The 2,635-nt window shown below is 46.3% G+C and overlaps 1 protein-coding gene across 1 annotated transcript; it reads left to right on the top strand.

Annotated features, from left to right (window-relative positions):
• Positions 1 to 499: 499 nt before the first annotated feature.
• On the top strand, positions 500 to 1,275 carry LOC136551825 (zinc finger protein 4-like). Its single transcript, XM_066543372.1, has one exon. The coding sequence runs from the start codon at positions 500 to 502 to the stop codon at positions 1,049 to 1,051; it is 552 nt and encodes a 183-aa protein (XP_066399469.1). The 3' UTR covers positions 1,052 to 1,275.
• Positions 1,276 to 2,635: the final 1,360 nt, after the last annotated feature.

The raw sequence follows: 2,635 nt of genomic DNA, 5'->3' as shown, positions 1-2,635 counted from the left end.
AGAAAAAAAAAGGTCTACAGTAGAGTTTCTAAAACTCAAAATAGACTATAATTTTAGCAATATCATGGTATTCAAGACCATAACATTTGTTGCATCCAAACATTTCATGGTACTCCAAAACTAAAATATTTCACAAAATCATGATATTCTTTTTAAAACTCCAAAAAATACTTTCTAGCTGTTCGTTTCTCACATTCACTGGTCCAAGCAGGGTAGGCAAGTAGCCGCTCTCGCATAACACCTTTGCTCAGCCAGCAACCAGCTCTGCTGTTGGACCTGTATCAACGACGGACGACGAAATCTTTTGTCCTTTTCATTCTTTTCTTTTCTTCATGGAGCGCCACATCTCCTGTCTTTAGACGTACGTATTATTAGTCTCTGGACCACACCCTATATACGTACAAATACATAAGCTAAGCTACGTCCTTTCCTGTCTCTCTCTACACTCGTTAGTGTTGTAGATAGTATACACGTACTCCAGCATCCTGGGATTGGTGCAATGGTGCGGCACAGTACATTGACTGTTATCCAGAAACAGGCAAACAGCAGCAGCTATTCTTCAATTCGCTCATCACCTTCGTTCGGGGAGCCTGCGGCTTTGCCTACCGTGCTGTCCCCGGCCGCCATGGATCCCAAGGGCGAGAGTGCGCGCGGCGAGGGCGGGGGCGAGGGCGACGACCTCGACCTCGACCTCAACCTCTCCCTGCAGCCGACCTTAGCGCCCGAGCCGGAGCCGGAGCCGCGGGGTTATTTCTCCTGCACCTACTGCGACAAGAAATTTCACTCCTCGCAGGCACTCGGCGGCCACCAGAACGCCCACAAGTTCGAGCGCAGCGTGGCCAAGCGCGCCCACGAGCTGGCTGCCGCTCGCCACGCGGGGCAGGGCGGCGAGCGCGACAGTGCGGCCAAGGAGGAGGCGAGGATGGGGAAGGAAATGGGCATTGCGAGGTCGGTCTCGGCACCAAGCTCCTCGTCATCGCACCAGATCAGGGCGTCGCCGGAGGCAAGCAGGAATCTCACCGACGACATTGACCTCTCCTTGAAGCTATGATTGGCTGCGGCGGCCGCTCATCGGACTTGTGGTTCTTTTTGTCGTTGGGACACACACGAGCAATCACAGGCTTCATCCCTACTTTGAGTTCTTGTTATATTTTTCGTGTGCTGATTAAGCCTCTGTGTTAATTGGTTAATTTCCTGGACCGTGCATCGACTGATGAAATCAGGCTCTTGGTGATTCCTCTTGATCGCACCTTCACCCAGTACCCCCCATCTCCTTCGTCTTCACTGTCACCCCCCCCCCCCCCCCCCCCCCCCCCCCCACCCCCACCCCCACCCCCACCCCCCCAAATGGAAACATGAACAAGAAGGTGAGGATTGGGGCCTGGTTCATGTGTGCTACCCGGTGCAATTTTTTTTTTTTTTTTGGTTATAGAAGGTACCTATACACCACATTACAAGTTAGTAGGGACTAGGCAGCAGAGCAGTAATGTATGCAGTACAGTATGCAGGGAGGTTCAGATAATTAAGGTGCAGCTCTATGACCTTAATTTAGCTGTTAATCCTGAGTAATTCTTACATTACATGTGACGCATCCAATCGAGAAGTCTGTGGACTGTGGATGTAAGCATCGGTGTAGGTGTGTCCGTGTGTGGTCTGCCAGGCCTCAGTGCATGTTTGGTTCTAAATAAGTCATTTACTTATAAGTTAAAAAGTGAAATAAGTGACTGATTTTATCAAACACCACTAACTTATAAGTCATCCATGCTTATAAGAAATAAGCTGGTTCACCCCTGCTTAAAACTTATAACTCACCATTTTCCGCATGGGGCCCACACTTTTTACTTAACGGGCATGAGCTTATAAGCCATCAACAACCAAACAGGCATAATTTATAAGTCACTGATTTTCAGTAACCTGACTTATAGAAACCAGGGCCTTAGCTCTAGCTAGGCTCATCTCTTTGTCTCTGCCAAGTGTCAATGCTTTACGCATAAAAGCACGTGACTTATTACCTGCCTTTGTCATTGTCCAAGTAGTGATACCAACCGAATAACCATAAGAATTTGACGGGACCCGGCAGCAGCGACAGGCGGGTGTGCCGCTTTGTGAAGCAAAATATAAGAAGGAACTCGATCAAGATGTGAATAGACTAATTCCCCTTGACTTGAGAAAAGAAAAAGAATCCATTGGTTATTTTCTTGTGAATCTGTGGCGTCGTTGGCCTTGAAACTTCAAACTATATATCGTAGACTTCAGTGTCACTGTTACCCCTTTTCGGACAATGGTATTCGGTAAAATTGCAATATCTCTTCTGGGACTATAATGCCCCCAAAGAGGTCCATGCGTATTGCTGTCTGCAACAGTATTTGTGTAATGGCTCTATCACCCTTCCTTTTCTTTTCTTTTTGGATATATAGGAGCCACACAGTTTCAAGAATATATGGAGTATATGTATATATATGGTCAGAAACTGCTATTTTATTTCCAGCAAATAGTGAATGGTGATAGCTAGCGACTCTCCTTTATTTTTCTTGATTATAAAAAATACACAAGAAATCAAAATCAGATTACTTAGTTTCTTATCTATAGGCATATATGCCCTTTTTCTATAGATAAAACATCAAGAATTGGAACT

This window comes from Miscanthus floridulus, chromosome 4 (assembly GCF_019320115.1).
Source record: "Miscanthus floridulus cultivar M001 chromosome 4, ASM1932011v1, whole genome shotgun sequence".
Classification (NCBI taxonomy): domain Eukaryota; kingdom Viridiplantae; phylum Streptophyta; class Magnoliopsida; order Poales; family Poaceae; genus Miscanthus; species Miscanthus floridulus.
This window is presented reverse-complemented; position numbering and strand designations above follow the sequence as displayed.